General features: G+C 44.1%; 1 protein-coding gene across 1 annotated transcript; it reads right to left on the bottom strand.

Annotated features, from left to right (window-relative positions):
- Window positions 1-1,270: 1,270 nt before the first annotated feature.
- On the bottom strand, window positions 1,271-23,997 carry si:ch211-126j24.1 (phosphofurin acidic cluster sorting protein 1). The gene is made up of 23 exons (XM_041933244.1): window positions 23,942-23,997; window positions 17,883-17,970; window positions 17,341-17,430; window positions 15,623-15,785; window positions 15,029-15,120; window positions 14,184-14,264; window positions 13,846-13,905; window positions 11,081-11,232; window positions 10,554-10,647; window positions 9,421-9,498; window positions 9,071-9,159; window positions 8,689-8,821; window positions 7,812-7,916; window positions 7,264-7,364; window positions 6,485-6,639; window positions 6,281-6,391; window positions 5,549-5,651; window positions 3,854-3,896; window positions 3,192-3,237; window positions 2,973-3,066; window positions 2,671-2,876; window positions 2,478-2,588; window positions 1,271-1,428 (listed from the first exon to the last, which is right to left on the bottom strand). The coding sequence occupies exons 1-23, from the start codon at window positions 23,995-23,997 to the stop codon at window positions 1,316-1,318; spliced, it is 2,364 nt and encodes a 787-aa protein (XP_041789178.1). The 3' UTR covers window positions 1,271-1,315.
- Between the last annotated feature and the right edge of the window lie 416 nt (window positions 23,998-24,413).

Genomic DNA, 24,413 nt, shown 5'->3' with positions numbered 1-24,413 from the left:
CCAGCAGGTTATTACGACCCATATTTATGTTAATTGTCAGGTGGCGACCTCTAGTGGTCGTTTTCATTATGACAGGAGCAAAGGAGGACGTCCACTGATGAAGAGCTGCAGAGTGTTCGGAAATAAAACTGTAAACAGGTCATTTCCAGGTTTGTTTATTGTCTCAAACATTCTGAAAGTTTTTTTTTAATATTTTACAAAACTGCGACCTGCCTTTTTAAAGGGTTGAAGCTCTGCAGTGACAATCTTACACAAGAAAAACACACGAAACACAAACTGATTTCATTCTGAGGGAAAACTCGAGGCAGAGGTTTGCAGAGTTTGTTGGATCAATGCAGAAAGTTGAATCAATTCATTTTAAGATACCTGACACAGATATCAGAGTGAATAACTTTCTGCCCGTTCAGGTCACCCTGAACATTCGATAAACTCTGTTTCAGGAAGAAAATGGCAGTCGAGGTGAGTTTATCTTCCACTACATCTCTGCTAAAGGCGAGTCAAACAGTGACAACGTGTGGCCATATTCATACGTCTATATACCAGTAGAGTCTCGCTAACAGTCCAGTCCAGCTGAGCGCTCGTGAACTTTGACACACAGATTCATGTCCTGACAGACCAGATCTCTGAGATCTCTGAGAGGAAGACTCAGATTCTCTGCTCTGGGAGGAAGCTGCTCGTGTTGAGTTTAAGGTCTTGTTGCTATGACAGCAGCTCCACATCAATTTAAACCAGCGAGACAGAACTAAACAATCCAGACTTGTGTCGAACCAGTTCCGATCAAATCAATCTAACTCAGTTAATCCACATATAAACTTTAACAATAAGCACGATCATTAATATCGTTATTAGTTTTATCATTATGAGACAAACACACACTTGAGGCTGTGTGCAGTATTTACAGTAAGCTAATAAATATTCAGAGCAGAATTCATATAAATAATCTAAAATAACCTACATGATACAAATACTTCTGTTCCAACAGGATGAGAGTGGAAAAAGGTGAACAGGGTCGGTGCTGCCGTGGTGGGTTCAGGGTTGGTGCTGCTGTGGTGGGTTCAGGGTCAGTGCTGCTATGGTGGGTTCAGGGTCAGTGCTGCTGTGGTGGGTTCAGGGTCGGTGCTGCTGTGGTGGGTTCGGGGTCGGTGCTGCTGTGGTGGGTTCGGGGTCGGTGCTGCTGTGGTGGGTTCAGGGTTCATGCTGCTGTGGTGGGTTCAGGGTTCATGCTGCTGTGGTGGGTTCAGGGTTAGTGCTGCTGTGGTGGGTTCAGGGTTAGTGCTGCTGTGGTGGGTTCAGGGCTCATGCTGCTGTGGTGGGTTCAGGGTTTGTTGTAGCTAAAGATCCCCACAGGAAAGTGTTTGACGTGAGTCGGCCACTGAGCTGCCAGCTGGAAGAACTTCACATCGTTCCACTCAACCCCGTCTATAGAGACTGAGAGACACACAGGAGATCCTGATCACTGATCCATCACTGATCACTGATCCATCATTGATCACTGATTGTTTAGTGTCAATATGTGCACTGATCACTACAGCTCATGTTTGACTTGTGTGTGCGTGTGTGTACCTCTCAGTGTGTGTGTGTGTGTGTGTGTGTACCTCTCAATGTGTGTGTGTGTGTTTGTGTGTATGTGTGTGTGCGTGTACCTCTCAATGTGTGTGTGTGTGTGTGTTTGTGTGTGTACCTCTCAGTGTGTGTGTGTGTGTGTACCTCTCAGTGTGTGTGTGTGTGTTTGTGTGTGTGTACCTCTCAGTGTGTGTGTGTACCTCTCAGTGTGTGTGTACCTCTCAGTGTGTGTGTGTGTACCTCTCAGTGTGTGTGTGTGTGTGTACCTCTCAGTGTGTGTGTGTGTACCTCTCAGTGTGTGTGTACCTCTCAGTGTGTGTGTGTGTACCTCTCAGTGTGTGTGTGTGTGTGTGTGTACCTCTCAGTGTGTGTGTGTGTATACCTCTCAGTGTGTGTGTGTGTACCTCTCAGCGTGTGTGTGTTTGTGTATGTGTACCTCTCAGTGTGTGTGTGTGTGTACCTCTCAGTGTGTGTGTGTGTACCTCTCAGTGTGTGTGTGTATACCTCTCAGTGTGTGTGTGTGTACCTCTCAGCGTGTGTGTGTTTGTGTATGTGTACCTCTCAGTGTGTGTGTGTGTGCCTCTCAGTGTGTGTGTTTGTGTGTGTGTACCTCTTGGTGTGTGTGTGTGTGTGTGCGTGTGTACCTCTCAGTGTGTGTGTACCTCTCAGTGTGTGTGTGTGTACCTCTCAGTGTGTGTGTGTACCTCTCAGTGTGTGTGTGTGTACCTCTCAGTGTGTGTGTGTACCTCTCAGTGTGTGTGTGTGTGTGTACCTCTCAGTGTGTGTGTGTACCTCTCAGCGTGTGTGTGTTTGTGTGTGTGTACCTCTCAGTGTGTGTGTGTGTGCCTCTCAGTGTGTGTGTGTTTGTGTGTGTGTACCTCTTGGTGTGTGTGTGTGTGCGTGTGTGTGTGTACCTCTCAGTGTGTGTTGGTGTTTGGAGGTACAGATCAATCTGCTGATTCCTTCGATCAGCTGACTCCTTGACTCCGCCTCCTTCTCCTTCGTCTTCTTACTGAGGAACATGACTGACAGACACGCACCATCACCATCAACTACATCATCATCCTCATCACCTTCATCACCATCATCGTCTCTCCTCTTCCTCACCTTTCTTGTTCTTCTCTTTGGTCACCACCGTCATGCTCATCAGTTCTCCTCCACTGATCCTCGACACCTGCAGACTGCGAAAGTTGCTCTTCAAAGTGTTCTTCATCCCCATGTCCTTCCTCCGCTCTCCTCCTCCTCCTCCTGCGCCTCCTCCTCCCTGACCGCTCCAGTAGTCCACCTGCAGACCCATCACCTCCCCCGGACAGCTGGACAGAGAGGACGAGGGACAGGAGGAGACACAGGACAGAGGTTAGGCTTCTTATTAGAGAGTCACAAGTTGTCATGCCGTTAACAGGAAGTACCTGGTGGAGGGGGAGGGAGGAGGTGTGGAGGTGATGCTGATCGGTGCTCCTGATTGGGAGGGAGGAGATCCCAGTATGATGTCATCAGAGTCAACTGTGGACAGAGAAGCAGGTGTCATGAAAGACTGGATGAAGAACACGATGAATGACTGAGGGCACAGTGAGGTGGAGGGGAGGAGGTGGGGGGAGCTGAGCAGGTGGCAGGTGAGTCTGGCCTACCTGAGGTGGACAGGAAGTTCTGCTCCACAATGCCGACCTTCACCAGCTGAAACAGAGACACAACTCAGCTCAGACACAAGGCTGCAGGACACAAACGTCTCCATGACAACAAGACCCTGGCAGTGATGACACATCCAGTCTCAGAAAAGACTTTGTCAACAGGATGTCATGTGACTCGTTTCAGATTTTTACATGAAACTGTTAAAGATTTAAATCTAATGTTTATTCAGAATTAATGTTTTCATTGGCCTTAATGACACCATTTCCCATCAACCCTATCTGTGGTCAGTTCACTGCCTGTAATAACCGCGGGACATTTGAGTGTCTGCAAAAAGTGTCTTTAATATGTCAAAAAAAAAAAACGTCGTGAGAGTGTTGACGAATGATCATTTCAGTTTAACTTCATGTTTGAGACGAGATGACTTCCTGCTGTCCTTCCAAAATAAAATCTAGATTCTTTCATAACTTGTTACTTATTACTGTATTTGATTGTGATTGATGATAAAAAGCATCTTAACACAAGAGACACAAGGCAGAAGGTTTACAATGGTGATGTCATTATTTAAATACTGTATATATGTACACAGTAGATTAGTCACAGTAGTAGTAGTGGTATTCCAGGAGTAATTGCAGTAATTGTATTAGCTGACAGTATTTCTTACCCCAATAAAAGGAACAAACTTCTGACAGGAGTCGTCGTCGGGGCTGCAGAAAAAGACCAGAGTTCAGATTCACTCAGTGAGCAGAACAACAGGCATTCAGTTGTGACAACTTAACAAATGAAATGTAGATTAAAAGAACTCGTGTTACACTGTGATTCCTCTAATGTCCACTAGATGCTGCTGTGACAGCACATTGAAGAAAACTTCTCTCTGCAGCGCCAATGCAGATTTTACACAAGTTCAGTTCTCAGCAGATCGCAGAGCTTCTTCTAAAGACTTCAGGGTCACCTGTAGAGTATCTGATCACTGGCTGAATCAGGTCAGCTTGAGTCAAAGGGTTTTACAACGTACACAGCACGTACACAGCATACACCGACCTCTGTAGCCTGAGGCCCGCTCACACCAGCATTTAAAACAGATTTATTTCAAGGTGAAATCACTTCATTTCAGTCAGAGTATAAACTCTCCACTACAGAGACCTGGTTTACACACAGACCGGAGGACATCATACAGGTACAGCTTTTAATAAATAGACTTACTGTCCCATTAGCGACAGAGCTAGCAAACATGCTAAATGACACTTAGCAAGCATTCAGCAAACTTGTTAGCTCAGAGAGCTGAAGACAAATGTTAGGGGGCGTAAACAGTCCAGTACAGAGACAATAGGGAGAGATACAGTGACTGACTAGTGCTAGCATATTCCTAGCTGGCTAGCATATTAGCAGGTAGCTTGACAGTTGCAACAACTGGCTCTGCAAGTAGCCACTACGTCACAGAGACTCTAGAACCAGGTATCTGTAGCGCAGGTGAACTTCAGTACTTCCTGGTGTGACCAGGCCTTTAGACCTTCGATGGTGAGTGCGGTGTTTCTTCAGAACCAGATCCACATGTTGGTTAGAGAAACCGTGCAGAATCTGGTCAGAATCAGGTTAGTAGTTTCAGACAAACACCTGGCAGGACCAGCAGGAGGGCTGAGCATGCAGGACAAAGGTTAAAGGTCACAGGAAGGGAGGGCCGCAGGGAAAGGTGGGAGATACCTGAGGTACAAATCAAAATGCCCACTTCGCTTCCTTCAATGCAAAAAAAAGACAAAAGAGCGCTCAGGTCCAGACCAGCAGAAACTGGTCTGTTACTGTCACAGTAAACACATCCGTTTTCCTTCATCGATTTATGACTGCAGACAAAACGCTGATGAATGATGAAGCAGGTCCAAGTAGCTCGATGTTGCTTGATTTGATGACTTGGTTGTTTTTTGCAGTCTGTGTGTTTTTTTACTGCACAAATGTTAGCTGTAGCTAGCTAGCGTCGCACTGTGCAGAGTCTCGGACGACCCGCCTCCTTTTGCTTCCTGTCTCTTTAAACTGATGAAGTGCAGTCATACAGCTCGTGGTCAGTCATGTGACAGTTTTTTGTTATAAACTTTACTTCCTCTTTTTGTTCTTCAGGTTTCTGCTCTCTGCTCGGTCTGTCTTCAGTGTTGCTGACTGAGTGATGTGTTGATATGTTTTGGAATGGCGTGAGTCTGGCGTGGTGCATTCAGTGACTCTGCTCGTGAAGTTACCAGTTGTTTGTCTACACGCTGCTTAAAGACAGTCCTGAGAGACACAGCGGCAGACGCTCTGCACTCACTCTGTGTAGTTTCAGTGTTAATAAAGGTTGGTAGAGGTGAAGGTTGACGGTTGTGCTCGACTGTACCTCTTGTGTTTGCAGGTGAGCATGGCCTCTGAGATGGGACACAGGTGAGAAACAGCAGCTCCGGTCAGATACTGAGACACTCGGGTTGCTACGCCGACAGGGTCTGTAAACAGAGACAGACCACACCTTTAGAGAAGAGAGCGCTCATCACTGTGCATCACCTGTCAAACAGAGAGAGTCAACATCCAGAGCTGAAGGGAGGCTGGAGAAGCAAAGCAGCTGAACTCAGATCAGATGACACTGATCGATCTGTGCAGCTGGAACGATGATCGCAGTAAAGATGTTAATGCTGACAGAACGACATTATTCTGTTAACAGAAGCAAAGTGTTTGGAATCAAGAACTTTAAGCTTAAACTTTGCAAGATGAAGGTGAAGCGTTAGAAATATTCCATCAGCTGAACACTAACTTAACGAAACGTTTCATCACAGCTCATCTTTTTTAATAAAAACTCTGAAACCACGTCACATATATCCACGAGGCCTATCCTCTGGGGACCTTGAGCATCCACAGAAACTTCAGGGAAATCTTTTGGTGTGTATTGGACCCATGAGAGAAAAGCTCACGCGGGTACATTCAGGTACGTTTGATTATCCGTCATGAGAACAGAGTCGTTCGTTTCAAACAGAATTTTCAGGGACTGAAATGTCGGCCAAGAGGAGAACTTGGATGCGACAGAGACACCAAAGGTCAGGGCTCGGTTTCATCCCTGCTTCAGGGAACATGAAGGTACCAAGAGGTGGAGGCTCCAGACGTCCGAACAGCTCCCTCCAGCTGGCGTCCATGAACAGGTTGTTGAATTTACTGTCCAGGGCGGCCAGGTACTTGGCCAGCGGGTGGGATCCTGGTGAGGTGACAAACACATGGAGCATCATGGGAGAGTTCATGGCGGGATGCGTTATATGTCAGGAGGTGATGTGTTTGAGTCCATGCGTACCAACAGGGAGGATGAGGAAGCGGACGTAGTTCAGCCAATCAGGCGTCTTGCTGGCCAGCTGCTCTACAAAGCAGCAGAGGATGGTGCTGAGGTAGCTCTGATCTCCGCCCACCGCCACCTTCACGGTGGGCGGCGTCTGGGAGTTACAGTTACAGCTAGAACACACATTCAGATCACACATCAAACATGTTGCAGCAGCTGATTGGAGGTTTGAAGGTAACGTCGTCATTAACTGCTGCCCCCTTGATCAGCTGATCTCTCTAATCCAAAACACAGGAAGTGAAGTTCATCATTAATCAGATATCACAGAGAGAACGACAGTCTTCATTACCAACAACATCAACACCTCTCAGTCAGCACCTGAACAGGTAGACGTTTCTGTCATACAACAAAGCAGTGCGGCCAGCAATTCCAATTTCCAGTGAACGCATCATAAAAACCACTGTTGTGAATATTCCACCTTTACCTTCACCAAAAACCAACAGCGTGTTGGCGGTAGGAGCTCATTAAAGGTGACACAACGGAGCGACATCAAGCGGTGATGAACGAAATGTTAACTTTGCTGTTCATTTCAGTTCTGTTTCCATGGCAACAGATAATAGGTTATGACTTCATTTTAAGTTAGACGTTGTAAATAATTTATACGGTGCAAACTGTTTCAGTTATAGCGTAACTCACAAACAACATTCTTACTAAACTACAGCTGAGCTCATAACAGGTGCAAACGGCTGCAGGTGTTTATCATGTTGATGAGTCAAAGTATTGATCATGATTCTTACAATCTCTGGATCCGGCTGATGATGGCACTGAAGGCGGCTTGAACATCAGCTGATGAGACAGTGCAGACGATTGGCTGATCGAAGAGAAGCTCTGACAGATACTGAAGAGAGCAGACGAGATATGTTTTCCTGTTATCATGGTTCATTTTGTATCATATTTCCTCAAATAATAACTGCAGAAGGCAACAGGCCTTTATTTCTAACTCCCTCTGTTGAATGATTGGTTTTATTTTTGTACTAAGCCTTGTGTAGATCTGCTCCTGTTGCCTGTAGCTGCATTACACTGTTCATACAACCTCAACACGTCCTCTATCATCATTCAGTGGACAAAAAGCTTTCATTTCCAACAGGCTGTCTTGTGGAAAAGCACTTGAAATGCAGCTGCTGCCATCTTGTGGTGAATATACTTTACTACAAAATACAGTTTGGCTGAAACGTTTCCACACACACATCCACTTTAAATGAGTCAGATAATAAAAAATAATTTGTTGTTGTTGAGTCTATCAAATTTAAATACACACAATGATTAGACAGACAGACAGACAGACCTGTCCCTGCCAGTCTGTGGTGTTGATCAGGATGATGGAATCAGGAATCAGATCATCAGAGAACAGGATGTGGTTCAGCTGATCCAGGACCGACTTCCTGGCGACCTAAAAACAGACAGTGGATAACTGCACTCTGCAGCCTCTCCTCCAAACACCACGTCAATCAAAGCCGTCTCCATCCAATCACTGAGGTCTGTCTTCATGTCCCTCAAATAACAGAAACACTCACAGAGACACTCCTGGACTCAAACTGAACCAAGCGTTGTTTCCACACAGCGATCTTTGTGTCACAGTAATAATAATCATTGAATGAGCATCGACGTGATGAAGGTTGTTTCTCCTCAGTTTAGTTTTCCTTCAGAGCGTCTGCTGCTCTGACTCACAACAACGAACAGCTGAAAACATTCATGTCACACTTTATTCAGGAGATGTTCAGTGATGTAAATATAAAACTAAATATTATTTTACAGCTCAGGTCTTCAGCTGCTTCATCTCTGAAATCTGCTAACGTTTGCAGGCTGTTTCTGACTGTTTCTGACTGTTTCTACGACTTTTGATTTTCATGATCGTTCTGATGAAGAGGAGAGACGTCACAACTGTCTGCCTGCCTGCCTGTCTGTCTGTCTGTCTGTCTGTCTGTCTGTCTGTCTGCCTGCCTGTCTGCCTGTCTGCCTGTCTGCCTGCCTGTCTGTCTGTCTGTCTGCCTGTCTGCCTGCCTGCCTGTCTGTCTGTCTGCCTGCCTTCCTGTCTGTCTGTCTGTCTGTCTGCCTGCCTGCCTGCCTGTCTGCCTGTCTGCCTGCCTGCCTGTCTGTCTCTCTGTCTGTCTGTCTGTCTGTCTGTCTGCCTGCCTGTCCTTCTGTCTGCCTGTCTATCTCACCTGTGGAGGAGGGATCCTGTAGTCAGACGATGTCTCACTGTCGACACTGCTGGTTCTGTCTGTCCCTCTAGAATTCTGTCTGTCCTTCATGGAGACGCTCCAAGGATGGCGAGACAGCTGGCTTCCTGTCTTACTGCGGAGAGAGCAGACAGACAGTTGACTTCCTGTCTTACTGCAGAGACATTGCTTCACTGCTGTCTTCTGAGGTGTTTCAGCCGTCGTCACTCTGAGATCAAAACTTCATCATCAAAGAAGCAACTGAAGCTTGTTAATGCTGAAGATGATGCAGGCAGTGATGTCACACGATTACATCAGGACTGGATCAGGACCAGGTGTGCTTTACAGTCTTAATGTGTGTGTGTGTGTGTGTGTGTGTGTGTACCTTGGTGACATGTGTGTTTGGGACTCAGTTTTACTGAGTTTAGCAGCTGGGCCTGCATCTGTTCCCATGGCAACATCATCCTCAACTTCCTGTGGAGAGAAGAGGAGGTAACTTCAGTGTGTGTGTGTGTGTGTGTGTGTGTGTGTGTATTCCTTATTTATACAGTCACATTGTGGGGACTCGCTTTCCTTATGGGGACAAAATAATACAGGTCTCCATAATGTAAATCATTAGATTGTAGGATGAAGACTTGGGTTAAGGTTCAGGTCTCCGGGAAATGAATGTGATGTAATGGTTGTGTGTGTGTGTGTGTGTGTGTGTGTGTGTGTGTGTGTCTGGTCCAGACTCACCCCGGGGCCGGCCACCTCTCCTCTGGACTCCTCTGGGAATCGAGTCCTCTGAGCTCCAGGAGACGGCAGCTCGGCCGCCTGGTAACAACAGAGAACAGTTACACAGTCTGACCTGCAGGTGGCAGCAGAGGGCTGTGTCAGAGTTAGGCTCATGTTCAACCCTAAATCAAAGGGTTTAGCATATGTACGGTGGCCTGTTTGGGACATCTCAGACTCAGGTCAGGCTCAGTTCTACAGAGTGACGTTCCTTTCAGACAGGATGAAGAAGAGGAGGTGAACAATGAAATCTTTACTGTCCTCCTCAGTAAGTTAACATTGTGAAGGGATCTGGTCTGTAACAGATGTGAACACTTAGCAAGAGATTAAAAAGAAAGACTACAGCCTCCTCAAGGGGGCGCCAGAGAGCTGACGGAAGCCAAAAATACTGCAGGAGGTGAATTAGAGTAAAAAATCTCATTCCTCCTCCTCAGAGTTGGGGATTTAAATGAGAGGAGGCTCAGCGAGTTCACGGCATGGTAACATGCTAACATTTAGCATGGTACTAGAATGCTGAAACTGTGAAAATGTAACTCAAATGTAACTTAGTGCTCCAGAGTGGATGATTCAGTGACATCTAGTGGTGAGATTGCAGATTGCAACCAACTGAAGACCCCTCGCCTCACCTGCACTGTCCAAGCATGAAGAAGAAGCTACAGAGGCTGATAAAATGTGAAAGTTTCTCTCTGGAGTCAGTGTTTGGTTTGTCCACTCTGGGCTACAGTAGAAACATATTTCTGCCAATAGATCCTCATAAATCCTCCACACTGGACCTTTAAATTGAAATTGAAACCAGTGTTGACCAATCAGGTTTAAATATCAGAATCAACGTATTTTGTAACACACAGAAAAAGCACAACTATGATTTACGAATGAATCATAATGAATACGTACGCTCAGAGCTCATGATGAGATTTCATGTATTCATATGACACTAGAACTTGTCTTTACTGTCGAAGGTTCGGAGCTCACCTGCGACAGGTAACAGTGATAATATCCATGATATGTAAATTCAGTGATGTAAATGTCTTCTGTGAGTTTCCTCACGTTTCTGGTGTTCAGCTGAAAACAAGGAGAATGTGTTGATTCGTACTCACAGCTGCAGTTTGTTCTGTCTGTCGGCTCCTCTGGCTGTTGAGACTCCTGATCTCAGTCTGAGAACTGGACTGAGAAACCCCCTCAAAGAAAGGCCTGTTGGTTGAGATCACATCACAGTGAGGCTCCTTTACAGCGTCAGCCAGTAAAAATGTAACACCAGCCAACATTTGCACTGTTCACAAACAGGAAACCGTCTTCAGACTGCTGACATGAAGCGAGAGAGCCGGACAGTCCAACATGGACGAAGCTAACACGTTAGCGGTGTGTCTCCATCAGTTTTATGTGAGCCTCTGTGCTGGAGAACTCACTGCTCCAGAACCGCGATGCAGCCCGGTCGACTCTCAGGTATCAAACATATGGACTTGGTAACCATTGCAACATTGTCTCCATCATTGATATGAATATTTTACGACTCCGGCCAGCTGTGAACACAGCTGTGTGGTACCAGTTGAAACCAGCAGTCCCTAAATGTGGATGTTGGACAGCTGAGGTGCGCTGCGTGTCTGTTCTCGGACGTCAGTCTGACCTGAGTTTGGGTTTGGGCGTGCTGAGGATGCTGTCGTTGTCGTCCAGCTCCGGGCCACTATCACTCGGGTTGTAAACCTCCAGACTGTCGTACAGGAGATCCAGGTCCTCCTCAGCCTCCCGACACTGACCCACCGGATCTGAGTCCAGAACCTACAGACATGAGCTATCAGCCAGGTGTCAGGTGATGGGTGGAGGTGATGGAGATCAGTCTGAACACTCTCAGGTTGTATGAGGTCATACGGCAGTATGAGATCTCCAGGATTTTACATTAGCTGAAGGTTATTAAAGTCATCGTTGCCCAGCAGGACCCCCAGCACAAGTTAACAGTGACAACCAGTTTATTTAAAAGATTGAACTGATCAGGAATGATATTAATGATGTGTCAATGATCCTCTCCTCTGATCCCTCATATCCTCCACTTCTCTCACAGACTGATCACCAGACCATCAACCACCTCATTCAAACGCTTTCTCACAAACTGTCACCAGAAACCGACCACGTGTTCTGGATCCCGTTCCTGGTGACCTCATAAGAGACCTGTTCACTGTGGAAGCGGTTCCTCAGTATCTTCCCACTGCTTTTAAAACCGCTGCCGTTACAGCCTTATTAAATAGACTTTGACCCACAAACTCTTGACATTCGTAGACTGATCTCAAATCTCCCCTTCATGTCTTAACTCTTAGAAATCGTGGTTTCAAGCCAACTCACTAACCATCTATCCAGCAATGACCTTCCTGATAAGTTTCAGTCCAGTTTCCGACCCAGACACTCCCCTGAAACTGTACTAACTGAGGTAGATGACAACATATTAACTGCAATGGACTCTGATCTTTCATCTGTCTTTCTGTTACTAGATCTGAGTGCTGCCTTTGGGACTGGGACCACCACATCCTCCTAAAATGTCTCGACAACCTTACTGGTCTCCAGGGGCTGGCACTTTCTTGGTTCTGCTCATACCTGAGCAATAGAACACAACACGCTGCAAATAATAAGACTGTCTTCCTGCTCTAAGGATAATACGGTGTTCCACAGGGGTCAGTACTCGGGCCACACTTGTTTCTTGTTTACCTGCCGCCCCTGGTCACATCTTCAAAAAAAACATAATTTTCCACTGCTGTGCTGATGACACACAAATCTACCTTCCTGAAACAGTCAGCTGGTTAAATTACAGACTTCAAGGGATAGATCCAGATAGATTCACATTCTCAGACTCATACAGGTAAGAATCTGGGAATAGTATTTGATCGCTGTCTTACATTTGAACCACACATGGAGTATATAACACAAACTGCCGACTTCTACCTTCATAAAATGGCCCAAATATGATCAATTTTATCGGAATCAGAAATCCTCATACGTGCCTTCACAACATGTAGAATAGACTACCTGACCTACCGACATAAGAGAGCAACAAAAGGTGTCCTGGTCCAGATCACAGCTTCCTGAGTCCTTTCAAAATCTGAAGAGTTGGATCAGACAATACCAGAACTGATGTCTCTGCATTGGCTGCCGACTGACTTCAAAATGCTCCTTCTTACTTATAAGGCTGTCAAACCAAACACTCGAATGAACACCAGCTGAAACAGGCAGAACATTGCGAGAACAGGTATGCTATGCTAAGAACAACAGAATATGTGAAAGAACAAGAAAATAAAACTGAATTAACAGCGTGCCTTCTTTTGCCAACTGGGAACATTTCACAGTATAAACACCAACTTTGTCAGACCAGTAGACCTCATGGGGACCGAAGTCTGGCCCTAATGAGGCAAAACGTAATTTCTGAGGTCCTGGTTCAGCTTAGAGTTAGACTCTCCACAATGAATGGAAGTCCCAACAAGCACAGCACTAACATAACTAACGTATTGTGTATATTACTCAGGCTGTGGGGACATAAATGTGTTTACACAGTCACACTGCGGGGACCGGCCTTCGTTTTGGGGACAAAATGCAAGTCCCCATAAAGTAAGCAACAAGATAATTTTCACTGCTGTGAGACAGAAATGCTCAGTAAATAATAATAATAAGGCACAAACCCAACCTTATATTTATAATCCTTAAAGAATAACTTTCGTTTTTTACAACCTGGACCTTATTTGTAGCATTAAATACGACCATTTACTCCCCCAGACAACTTTGGTGGCATTTGGAGTCGTTTTGAAGAAATTAGCCCCAGAGGAGCGGCGCGTATATCCGTATAATGCGAGTACTCGGGGCATCCATGCACAGCCTCTATATAACGCAGCAGCCAGCCACAACACGGCTGACTCTGCGGCGGTCGGCTACGAATACGCAATAACGAACGATAGCTGTGCCAAACTACAGCTAAACTAGCCGACCGCCGGCTCAGAGGGGAATAGCACCAGCATGTCATAACTAAATATTGGAATATGAACGAGTTTCCGCAGATTATGTGTTATATAGAGGCTGCGCATGGATGCCCCGAGTACTCGCATTATACGGATATACGCGCCGCTCCTCTGGGGCTAATTTCTTCAAAACGACTCCAAATGCCACCAAAGTTGTCTGGGGGAGTAAATGGTCGTATTTAATGCTACAAATAAGGTCCAGGTTGTAAAAAAACGACAGTTATCCTTTAACACAAAGTCGCCAGTTCCTTTTCAGCCCTGAGTAGAGTCTGCAGGTATTCCCTTCAGGCTGCATTCACCCTCGTTAGACAGGGTGGCCTGTGATCGTCAGTATGATTCTTGAAATGCTTCCAGACACATTTTTTCTCCTGAAGACGACACGGTGTTGGGTACAAACCTCATCGTTGACTTTGAATCTTTTCAGAAGAGCCACAAACTTCTGTTTGAAGTTTGGTTGCTGAACGACAGAAAACAGACAAAGAGAAGAAAAGTGAGACGCAGGTGAGACGGCTTGTAGTTTCCTCTGATCAAACTGCGAGAGGTATCAAATACTGCACTTTGCATTGTTGTGTTATTATGTTTCACTGACATGCCGCCTTCGATGCTGCTGAGTGTTAAATCTCACACAGCAAACATTTCAGTGAGATAACTGATGTTCTACGGCAGGACATGAATCAGCAACACACAGTCTCACAGGTGTGTTCCTGGAAATCAGAAGCTCTGATTGGTCCTCACCTGCGTCAGAGAGGCTCTTTGGATTTTCCTGTGCGACTTTTTTATCTTTCCGTGGACATCATCATCATCATCATATATGTCCTAAAAAAAGAGATGAAATGTCATAGATGTGATACAGTTGCAGATTCATCATTCAACATCTGACAAGCTGGAAACAGCACGTTTGCTAGTTTAGCCACATTAGCAGAGCTCTTTGGTTTACAGTGAAATACTCTGATATCATTCATGGTCCTCAGACGCTCGATGATCCATCACGCCAGCTCGTGGCAGAATACCAGAATACAGACGACTGAATCTTCATCAGCTTCAGTGAGCTTTGAGATGAATGCTAACATGTTATATGTTGTTATAATATGTTGTTGTTAGCATGCCTATGTGTAATGATATCATTGAAAAGCATAACAATACCAAGGACATGTGGAGCAGTGTCAAATGCTAACTGTTGCAAGATAACATAAATCCAAACAGCACTAGCCAAATTGTAGCATGTAAACATGCTAACGCCATGCTAAGTGCAACACTCAAATGTCACTAGGTTAACATTAGCTGATGAAACTTTGTTTGCTAACATACTGACATGCTAACTGCAGGGATTTGTATTGATTTTAGCTAAGCCAAGCTTTTAGCTGACTGCTAATGTTAGCGCTGATAACTGAAATTACAACTGATTCAATAAAGTTCTCATCAAAGGATTGATCAATCCATTTCTAATTGACTGATCACTGATTAATAAGCCAACAGACTTCTCACATGCGGACATTTAAAAAGTAATAACAGTAATGAGGGCTGGCATCCATTCAGCTGGTCCAGGTGCTGTGAGACAGGTGTGCTGAGCTGTCAGTCACCTGAGGGGGGACTGCATCATCACTTCCTTCCTGTTCGGAGGAGAAGCTGTCGTCATCGTCCTCCCAGTAATTCTCCATGTCAGGAGATCGATCTGTCCCGCAAACACACAAACCATCATCAAGCTGCGTCTACGACACACCTGTAACTCAGCCAGCAACCGAAACGGAAACATCCCGACAAGCTCACCTCACTCATTCATTCAGTGAGTCGGTCATTTATCACGTCTTTCAGTTATTTCAGTAGATTTGCGTCTCTTTCGTATCATTTGGCACTTCATTGCGGTTATTTTACGTGTCTTTCAGGTCATTTTGCAGCTGTTGGTTGAAAAACTGCAGCTGAACTTCATGTATGTAAATACTGGAAATGAGGAGAGGATGACTGTCTAAAGCTTCACTGTGCACAGACGCTGGACTACAGGCGACAGCACGCTGCCCTGAACGTTACCAGAAACCACGAAAGAAAAGCTGCTTCCTGTTTCTGAAACATGCTGGGGGAACTCGTGTGCACTTTGCTTCCGACCAATCAGGAGCCGGTTTGTGATGAACACCTGATGCTTTCAGACAGACCGAAGGTCATGTTCACTGTTTTCCTACCTGAGGCCTTGGTCTTGTTACCATGGTGACCGCTTGTGTCCTCCTGTTCGATTGGCTGGCTGGAGAGAGAATGGACGCTCAGCTCCGCTGAACGCACAGAAGCATCCTTCAGGTTGCTATGGAGACCGAGGATGTGGGCTCCGTCTGTCGGATGCTGCATCACCTGGGACAGGACACACACACACACACACACACACACACACACACACACACAGCCGCCCACACACCAACACAGAGGTGATGCTGATAATTTCACAGGATGTATTACTGCAGTAGGCTGATGAGGTTTAAATGTTCAGTAAAATAAATAATAATAATAATAATAATAATAAAAATAATGATGATGATGATGATGATGATAATAATAATAATAATGCGTCTCTGTTACAGTTTAACTTTCCACTGGAAATGTGTCAGACTAACAGCAGTCAGAGGACGCATTTTAATATTGTTTACAGCTGTTTGGACTGATTTGTGTGTGTGTGTGTTTTGTATCTCTGGCTGTTTGTCTGAATGCAGCACTGATCTCTTTGTATCTGTACACTGGACCAAGTTTCAACATCTGCCAATTGTTTTTACACAGAAGTAAATGGAAGTCAATGGCTGCACAGAGTATCGGGGCCACAGGGGTCGAGGGAATTTAGGACTCAAATGGAGGAAACAAATCACCAAGGAAAGGTCACGCTCTGAGGCGGTTTTTATTAACAAAGTCTTTTGGTCAAGAAACAAGACAAAAACAAAACGCTCGGTTTTACAAAGTTCAAACAGAAGGCAACAGAAAGCAACAGAAAGCATGGACGCATGACAGGGTACACAAGGTTTACAAGACTCACAAGACGAACTGGCACAGGGCAAAGGACTATACACATGAGGTAACAAGGAACAGGTGGAAACAATCAGGCAGACAATCAGACAGGCGGGAAGGACACCAGGAAGTCAAGGGTCTGAAATGAGAGGGAAGTTCGGGTTTCACAATAAAACAGGAAGCGCATAACAAGACTAGACGCCAGTGAACAAAACACATTAACAGATCCGACAAGACACGACAGTCCAAAACAGGAAGCGACAAACAGACCATGACACAGGGATAAAACACATTTAAACGTCTAAAACTCAGTAACATGGTTTGTGAAATGACTGACTTTGATGTTTTATTTACATGCTAAATGAGGCTGATTTAACTTTTAATGACCAAAAACTTTTTTAGATTGTTAATTTCTCATTAATCTCTCTCTGAATTTATATTGTAGCATTTAAACAAGAACAAGAATGTGTACTTATGCTAGCAGCTCTGTGAGGCTCCAGTGAAGCTTTGAGCCAAATGCTAACATCAGCATGCTAACATGCTTATAATGACAACACTAACATGCTAATATTAAGTATTGACCTGAACCTGAATTTCTGGACCGGCTAACACAGCCCTACTGCTACCTGTCGTACCTCGGCCATGTTGATGACTCCCACTGCGAGGGTCTTGTAGCCCAGGATGGTTCGGTTCTTGTACCTCTTCCTCCTCTGCAGCATCACATGCAGACGGTTCACGTCTCGCTTCAGGAAGTGAGGATACTAAATGACAGAGTCATTGAAATCAGTAGGATTCATCCTCTGGGGAGCAGGATGGTCAAACTGATGAACAGATGAACCGCATGAAAAAGAGATTGATGATTTTCATTTGGTAATATTTTGAAGGTGTCGTAAGAAACGATTAAATATGTGACCTGCAGAGAGAAGGTGAGCTCCAGGTCTGTTTCCATCAGGCCGTCTGGAGGAAGAAGGTACTCGTTGGATCTCAAAATCCGCTTCGAGCCCTGAGAGACGGACACAAAGACAGATGCAGGATCAGATCAGATCAGATGAATGTTTAGATGCAAACTATCCAGGCGGTATTCTTTGTCGATAATCATACTCATAGTTCTGGAACTACAGTAATCAGGAATTATACTGTTGCCATGGATTCAGTGATTGATGACGTTTTTTTAGTCTTTAATTATTTTCAATTAGTCAAACTGTGTCATTAACAGTCTTCGGAATTAGCTGTTAGCAGTTCCTGTTAGCATCTTCTGTAGCAGCTCCTGTTAGCAGGTCCTGTTAGCAGCTCCTGTTAGCAGTTCCTGTTAGCAGCTCCTGTTAGCATCTTCTGTAGCAGCTCTTGTTAGCATCTTCTGTTAGCAGCTTCTGTTAGCAGCTTCTGTTAGCAGGGTAACATGGATGTACAGAAATCACTGGATCACTGTGATGCTGAAGAAACAGTTAAGATTACCTGGATTTTAACAGCGATGACGACGGAGTTGAGCTCTCTGTCCAGCTCCTTCAAAACCATCAGCCTCTTCAGAGTCAGACTGCACAACCTGGAAACAACACACACATTAATCAAAACCACCAATCTGGCCCAGCAAAGGTCCCCCCGTCTGGACTCAAACTCAGGACGTTCAGAGACTTTTTAAAATCCTGAACTATGTTTAAGTATCTGTTAACCAAATTTGCTTGTGAATCAGTTTCACAGTAGAACTTCTCTGGAGTCCACGGCTCAGCTTCCTTCAACGGTTTCTGAAAATATTTTCTGAAATATTTTGTAAAACCACAGATTTGAAGTTGTTGTGAGTCTCTTTCAGTCTGCATGTCCTGCTGTAGTGCAGAGGGGTCTGTGCCCAGGGGCCCATTGGCTGGTAACCCATCCGTGGAACTCGTCCTCTGGGGACCATGAACACCAATGTTTGTGTAAACTTTTGTGCCAATTCATCCGCGCAGATGTCAAGATATTTCACTGAATAATTGAAAAGTCTGACCTGCTGGTGGCACTACATGAAAAGTCACAGAAGTCATTAGGAGTTATCCTCTGGAGACAAAGAAAGCCTGGACCAGATTCCATGGCAACGCACTGACTGACTGCATCCCTCGAGCGAAGCCTCACGGTGACTCAAACTGCTGAAGCTGAAGTGTTGAAGGCAGACGTTCATATGCTGAGGTCTGAAGACAGCAGTCAGATTTCAGCTAAAACTCAAACACAGACAACGATAAGCCACTTTGTTCTCAGTCCAGAATTACATCAGAGGAGGATGTAGAGTCTTAGCACAGGTGAATCCGGCAGGAGCAGTAAATGTGAGACTGTTGACCTGTTCCTCCTGGGATCTCATTACTAGAGGATCATGCAGGGACTCGTCCCCTCAGCTTCCTGCCAACACCAGCCAAGAGGAGCTAATACCTGCTAATACCTGCTGACCTGCTCTGTGATCCCATCTAATGTTCGCAGCATGCAGAGAAAGAGGCGACATCTCACTGATTCCACAAACAATTCAAACTGGGGTTCAAGGTTTACATGTTCAGTAGAACCAGTCACTCAAATTCTGACTTTACTCTGGAAATATTTCATTTTTTACCTGTAATATTATGACTTTTCTTTAAATTAAAATACTTTCATAACATTCTCTGAAGGTATTCACCATTAATTCTTAAAATCTCAGTTTCATGATGTGTTCTTCGTTTTCAGAGGAAAACTTTAAGTGCAAAGGTCACAGTTAGCTTGTGTGTCAGGATTTATGTGACGCAGCTTTCAGCTGGAGAGCTGAGAGCCACAGACAGGAAGTCAGGAAGTCCTGAGAGACTAAGTCTGATGTGCTCTTCAGCGAACGAGAACAAACAGAGCGCGAGGTGGTTTTCATGTCACTCTGTTCCAGAAAAGAAGTGGCCCCAAAGTGGATCCATGAGGAACGCCACTTTGGAAATAAGAGAGAAGAAAGAAGGTGAAGTGAAACTGCCGTCACTTTATATTTGAGTAACTCCAGCAGGTGTTGGTGTTGGGGTGGAGGAGGAGGAGGAGGAAACATCAGGAGAAAGATCATAAGTTCATTCAGTTTATAATGGAGACATGAACGCAGGTAGAGACGGCGCAGGAGGTTTGGATCATCAGCCAGCCTTCATTTACCTTCCACAGGTGATCGTACCTGCTGGAAGAGTGAATGGGAACCAGTCTAAACGCTGGAGGTGTCAGTACACTGTGTGATCAACATTTACTTGATGATGCTACGTTACAGAAAAGAACATGTCTAATTCCAGTGTAGCTGTTCCTGAATCTTTGCTGTGAAGACCAACAGGTTTCCTGAGTCAACACGACCGCTTAAGAGGATTAACCCTGATTGGTCACGTTAGTTAACCCCCGCATCGGTCACACTGCTGCTAATCTGCTCAGGAGCAGACAGGTAGAGAAAACGAATCATCACCTGTATCATTATTGCTAATATGTTCATCTTTGTTTTGATTGGCTGCTGTAATGTGATGTCATCAGCGATGTCATGAGTCCACAATCGTCCATGTCTCTCTGACCCTGTGTGATCTGTCTCTGATCTTAAGTCCATTATGGTGCTGCTGATGCAGGGTCAGCGGAGTCAGGTCAGAGTCTTCCAGCTCTCTCTAAGCATTCTGGGAGATGTAGTTTGTTGTGTGTGACGAGCGAAGAGCAGCAGCTTCACTGTTTGACCTTTTCAGGACGAGGACAAACGTGGGTGAAGCAGAGCAGCTCCTTCCTGTCTGTTTATAAATCCACTTTTAACGTGGTGAAGTTCTGAACTCGTTCTGTGCTTCACGTCCTGCGCTGAACTGTCTGAGCTCCCGCAAAGTCAGAATCAGGTGATTGCGGTTCAGCTGACAAAGAAAACAACAACTCGTTAGAACAAATAAATGACAGCGATCGAGTGTTTTTATGTGACGAACGATTGTCAGTAATGTAAAAATGAACTGAATCTCTTCATGTTAAAGTCGTTTTAGATTCAGTCTGAAGACCCCACTAATATGGACCCCACTAATTAAGACTCCACTAAAACGTAATAACAGCCAATAATGTAATAACTTGCCAATTATGTAATAAAACCTTTGAGCCAATAACGTAATAACTTTTGGCTGGTTATTACATTAATGGCCTAGTATTTAAAAACCCTTGAAAATGTAATAACTGGTGCTGATAATGTAATAATATTATATATGACTGCAGTTCTTGGGAATAATAAACTTTTTTGTGCAGTTCACTGAATTAAAATAAGTACAGTGGACAAATTTAAGATTTATATTGATCAGATAAAAATGATATTTGATCCTGTGAGATCCTGTGATGTCATCCAGGTGTTTAACAGAGGGTTTAGCACAACTCTATGATGTAACAGCCTATAGATCACATCTGGACTGTGAGGAACTGGAGCTGTTTTATAAAATATATGTTTATATTGTTGATATATATCTCATCAATTAATATCCATCTAATGTAAGCTGATGGAGGATTTTCACTTCCACTCCAAACCTCTTCATTAGCTCTCTCTCTCTCGATTGATTCAGAGACACTAATACTTAAAAGACACTTTGATTCAAAGACACTTTGATTCAAAGACACTAATACTTAAAAGACACTAATACTTAAAAGACACTTTGATTCAAAGACACTAATACTTAAAAGACACTTTGATTCAAAGACACTTTGATTCAAAGACACTAATACTTAAAAGACACTTTGATTCAAAGACACTTTGATTCAAAGACACTAATACTTAAAAGACACTTTGATTCAAAGACACTAATACTTAAAAGACACTTTGATTCAAAGACACTTTGATTCAAAGACACTAATACTTAAAAGACACTTTGATTCAAAGACACTTTGATTCAAAGACACTAATACTTAAAAGACACTTTGATTCAAAGACACTTTGATTCAGACACTTTGATTCAAAGACACTTTGATTCAAAGACACTAATACTTAAAAGACACTTTGATTCAAAGACACTAATACTTAAAAGACACTAATACTTAAAAGACACTTTGATTCAAAGACACTTTGATTCAAAGACACTAATACTTAAAAGACACTTTGATTCAAAGACACTAATACTTAAAAGACACTAATACTTAAAAGACACTTTGATTCAAAGACACTTTGATTCAAAGACACTAATACTTAAAAGACACTTTGATTCAAAGACACTAATACTTAAAAGACACTTTGATTCAAAGACACTTTGATAAAAAGACACTTTGATTCAAAGACACTAATACTTAAAAGACACTTTGATTCAAAGACACTTTGATTCAAAGACACTAATACTTAAAAGACACTAATACTTAAAAGACACTTTGATTCAAAGACACTTTGATTCAAAGACACTTTGATTCAAAGACACTAATACTTAAAAGACACTTTGATTCAAAGACACTTTGATTCAAAGACACTAATACTTAAAAGACACTAATACTTAAAAGACACTTTGATTCAAAGACACTTTGATTCAGACACTTTGATTCAAAGACACTTTGATTCAAAGACACTAATACTTAAAAGACACTTTGATTCAAGGACACTTTGATTCAAAGACACTAATACTTAAAAGACACTTTGATTCAAAGACACTAATACTTAAAAGACACTTTGATTCAAAGACACTTTGATAAAAAGACACTTTGATTCAAAGACACTTTGATAAAAAGACACTTTGATTCAAAGACACTAATACTTAAAAGACACTTTGAGAGAGAGAGAGAGAGAGCTAATGAAGAGGTTTGGAGTGGAAGTGAAAATCCTCCATCAGCTTACATTAGATGGATATTAATTGATGAGATATATATCAACAATATAAACATATATTTTATAAAACAGCTCCAGTTCCTCACAGTCCAGATGTGATCTATAGGCTGTTACATCATAGAGTTGTGCTAAACCCTCTGTTAAACACCTGGATGACATCACAGGATCTCACAGGATCAAATATCATTTTTATCTGATCAATATAAATTTTAATTTGTCCACTGTACTTATTTTAATTCAGTGAACTGCACAAAAAAGTTTATTATTCCCAAGAACTGCAGTCATATATAATATTATTACATTATCAGCACCAGTTATTACATTTTCAAAGGGTTTTTAAATACTAGGCCATTAATGTAATAACCAGCCAAAAGTTATTACGTTATTGGCTCAAAGGTTTTATTACATTATTGGTTTTATTACATTTAAAATTGCCAAAATTATTATGTTATTGGTAGTAATTACATTATTGGCCGTTATTACGTTTTTGGTTGCTACAGACCCCACTAATTAAGACCCCACTAATTAAGGGTCGGTGTCATGGTTTTGGGTCCCAGTTCCGTCATCTCCTGCCTCTCTGCCATCATTAAATGTCCTCACAGTTCTGCTGGCGTGCGTCCCACCGGAGACGCTGCAGGTTGACGGAGGCGACTTTATTGCTCGTCTCTTTGACTGTCCACACTGGACAGTGTCCACACTGGACAGTGTCCACACTGGACAGTGTCCACACTGAACAGTGTGCGACCTGTCAGACCTTTTGATGGTGGACAGGAGGAAAGTTCCAATGACCAAAATCAAAGCTTTAATTTGACGTCTTCATCTTCTGCAGAGACACCAAAACATCTGGAAACCAGTCTTTGACTGGAAGAGATGGGAGACATTGTCCCAGACAATTACAACAGCTACAGGATCCAGTCTCACCTGTTTCTCTCCACACCTGCTGGGCTCAGCCAATCACTGTTGACCACTGCTGGAACTGAAGTTCACAGACAAGAAACTACTGACTTTCCAGGACTGGACAACAACAAACTGACCTCAGATCAGACTGAACGCCACAGACAGAATTACCTCAACTCATTATTATATGACATTAACAGAAAGTTTCTGCTAACATTTACTATGAGGACAATCAAAGTGTGTATTCATAAAGTTAAGGATTCATTCATTAAGGTAGTGACTGAATTAAACTCCATCTGTGGATGAAGGCCATGAGAGGCAGCAGAGAGGTCCAGAGGAAAAATGAACCTTGTGGCCTGTCTGTGTGACTCAGATACTCAGATACTACTCAGGAAACCGTCCTTCAGGTGTGTAATCAGTAATCAATAAATATTATCAGAGCTGTGTTATCAAGTCTGAAGCTGAAACACCAACAGAAACCTGCTGCCAGGTGAGACCATGTCATCAGCGATCAATAAAGATCCCTTCCACTGATTTTAACTTGCAGCTGACAGATATTAATAAATACTGACACAGTTAATACATAGGACCATCTTATAACCCAGTTTCCCTCCACAGCAACAAACACGTGACTCCTCACACCTGGCTGCTTGTCTTTATGTTGTTGGTGATTTGATTTGTCCGTTAGAGCATCAGATATAAAACAACAACAACAACAATAAAGGATGTAAGACTAACAAAGACACTGCTCTCTCACACACGCGCACACGCACACACACGCGGACATCCCGGTTTCTCGGAGCTCCCTGAACGCGGCGCAGCACCTTCTTCCTCTCCGCCCGAACATTAATCCTGTTACCTGGGGACGCAGCTCGGAGAGGACCGGTCGATCTCCCAGGTCGCAAACAGGTTCATCGGCACCGGGACGCGGCCGTCGGGTTCTCCGGCAGCACCGGACACGGCGGAGGGGTCCGGGTCCGGGAGTAAAGTGCTCCCCCGGACTCCTCCTCTGTCCACGGGCGACGCCATCGTCGCGTCTCCCGCTCGCAGGGCGCTGTGATGCCCGCTGCTGATCCTCAAGTCCGGCTGCGAGAGAGCGGGGCGGGGCCGAGGGCTGGAGGGGTGAAAAGAGGAGGAACACCGGAGAGGTTCACTGATCCAGAATCAGTCACAGCGGAGGGGAACACAACGGGACTGTGGAGCAGTGATGGAGACCAGATCTGCTCACTTTCTGTAGGCTACACCTGCAGCTCAGAGGTACCTGTCCTCTGCTTTGTCTTCACATGACTGGCCAACAGACTTCACTGTGTCCACCGCTCTGTCCACCGGTC

The sequence above is a fragment of the Chelmon rostratus genome, chromosome 3 (genome assembly GCF_017976325.1).
Source record: "Chelmon rostratus isolate fCheRos1 chromosome 3, fCheRos1.pri, whole genome shotgun sequence".
NCBI lineage: Eukaryota > Metazoa > Chordata > Actinopteri > Chaetodontiformes > Chaetodontidae > Chelmon > Chelmon rostratus.
Note: the sequence above shows the minus strand (reverse complement) of the source record. Positions and strands in the feature narration are given on the sequence as shown.

Excerpts from the sequence above, each read along its gene's own strand:
- si:ch211-126j24.1 (XM_041933244.1), bottom strand. The coding sequence starts at position 23,997 with ATGAACCTGTTTGCGACCTGGGAGATCGACCGGTCCTCTCCGAGCTGC. Across the intron at positions 9,160-9,420 it reads GAGAGGTGGCCGGCCCCGGG|GAAGTTGAGGATGATGTTGC; the intron begins GTGAGTCTGGAC and ends TTCTCTCCACAG. Across the intron at positions 5,652-6,280 it reads TCTGGAGCCTCCACCTCTTG|ACCCTGTCGGCGTAGCAACC; the intron begins GTACCTTCATGT and ends CTCTGTTTACAG.